The 2,027-nt window shown below is 62.8% G+C and overlaps 1 protein-coding gene across 1 annotated transcript; it reads right to left on the bottom strand.

The window, feature by feature from the left end:
* Positions 1–584: 584 nt before the first annotated feature.
* On the bottom strand, positions 585–1,771 carry LOC132814915 (urotensin-2 receptor-like). Its single transcript, XM_060823611.1, is given in 2 exon segments — positions 585–824; positions 827–1,771. Coding segments are annotated over 2 exon segments (1,185 nt in total).
* Positions 1,772–2,027: the final 256 nt, after the last annotated feature.

Genomic DNA, 2,027 nt, shown 5'->3' with positions numbered 1-2,027 from the left:
GGTATCTGTTATTCTGTATATAAACCCCACCCCCGAACCCCTCGATTAGATTCCAGTCTGTAACTCCCTCCCGGGTATCTGTTATTCTGTATATAAACCCCACCCCGAACCCCTCGATTAGATTCCAGTCTGTAACTCCCTCCCGGGTATCTGTTATTCTGTATATAAACCCCACCCCGAACTCCTCGATTAGATTCCAGTCTGTAACTCCCTCCCGGGGTATCTGTTATTCTGTATATAAACCACCCCGAACCCCTCGATTAGATTCCAGTCTGTAACTCCCTCCCGGGGTATCTGTTATTCTGTATATAAACCCCACCCCGAACCCCTCGATTAGATTCCAGTCTGTAACTCCCTCCCGGGTATCTGTTATTCTGTATATAAACCCCACCCCGAACCCCTCGATTAGATTCCAGTCTGTAACTCCCTCCCGGGGTATCTGTTATTCTGTATATAAACACCACCCCGAACCCCTCGATTAGATTCCAGTCTGTAACTCCCTCCCGGGGTATCTGTTATTCTGTATATAAAACCACCCCGAACCCCTCGATTAGATTCCACGTAACTCCCTCCCGGGGTAGCTGTTAATCTCTCCGTAGACCGACCCCCACTTCGATGAGATTCCACGTAACTCCCTCCCAGGCTGCGTTGTGTGCGGGTGAACCGCCGCTCCCTCCCGCGCCAGTGTGTCCGCTCACCGTCTCCCTAGGTTCCCTCCGGCCTCTCGGCGCCGTCCCGGCCTCCTGCCTCGCCGCCGCCCGGCCCCTCCCGGCCTCCCCGCGTCGCCGGCCTCCTCGCCGTCCCGGCCTCCTCCCCCCGCCGCCTCGCCCGGCGCGCCCCTCCGCGCCCTCCTGACGTAGTCCCGGTAGCTGCGGGTCAGCAGGGTGTAGACGAAGGGGTTGAAGCAGCTGTTGCCGTACGTCAGGCAAGTGACCAGCTCATTGACCCTGCCCTGGGCCCGGAAGGAGAGCCGGGTGGCACTGTTGGCATCATATAGCGGCATCAACTGCCAAATCCAGAAAGGGAGGAAGCATATCCAGTAGGCCGCAACGATGGTGAAGACCAGGCCTAGCACCCTGAGGCTGGGCGAGCGGCGGACTGGAGCCCGGGTCTCAGACCTCCAGTAGGCCCGAGCCAGCCCTCCGTAGAGGTAGGCCAGGACTAGGCCGGGGCCTAGGAAACTGGTGCCGAAGAGCAGCGTGAGGTAAACCCTGACCTCCTCCTCCCCCCAGGACGGGGTGCAGAGCCTGCGGGTCTCCCCGTCGAACAGGGCCCGCTCCTCCAGCCGCATGGCCGCCATCAGCGGCAGGGCCAGGCCCAGCGAGAGGAGCCAGAGCAGGCCCAGCAGCGCCAGCCGGCGCCGCCGGCCCCGGGCCCTCAGGGGGCTGACCACGGCCGCCCGCCGCTCGGCGCTCATGGCGGTCAGGGTGAAGACGCTGGCGTGCATGGTGAGCAGGTCCAGGGTCAGCAGCAGCCGGCAGCCGGCCTGCCCGAACGCCCAGTCGCGCGCCACCCCGTTGTACGCCACAAAGGGTCCCGACGACAGGTAGAGCAGGTCGGCCAGCGCCAAGCTCACCAGGTGGGCCCGCAGGGAGGCGGCGGGCCTGGGGAGGCGGCACATCAGCGCCAGCGTGTAGGCGTTCCCCGCCCAGCCCGTCAGGCACAGCAGGGACAAGATGGCGCCCACCAGCCCCGGGACGGTCAGGCCCTCCCTTTCCTCCACAACCCAGGACTGGTTGGAAGCCCAACCAGACAGGTTGACGTCCGCCATCTTGATTACGCCAACCACCTCGAGACTCTCCCCCTCTCAGCTGCCGTTGGAGGGGAGGTGGGGGGCCCACCCCTCTTACCCCACCCCTCCCTTTTCTCTCTCTCTCTCTCTCTCTCTCTCTCTCTCTCTATCTTCCCCTCAAGCGTCCCTCCCTGTCTCTCTCTCTCTCTCTCCGCGAAAGCGGGCGCCCGTCGGTTCAAGATGGCGCGTCTCTCCGAAAACCCGACAGAGCCCCGAGCGGTTTCTCTGTCTCTGT

Source organism: Hemiscyllium ocellatum, unplaced genomic scaffold, assembly GCF_020745735.1.
Source record: "Hemiscyllium ocellatum isolate sHemOce1 unplaced genomic scaffold, sHemOce1.pat.X.cur. scaffold_965_pat_ctg1, whole genome shotgun sequence".
NCBI lineage: Eukaryota > Metazoa > Chordata > Chondrichthyes > Orectolobiformes > Hemiscylliidae > Hemiscyllium > Hemiscyllium ocellatum.
Note: the sequence above shows the minus strand (reverse complement) of the source record. Positions and strands in the feature narration are given on the sequence as shown.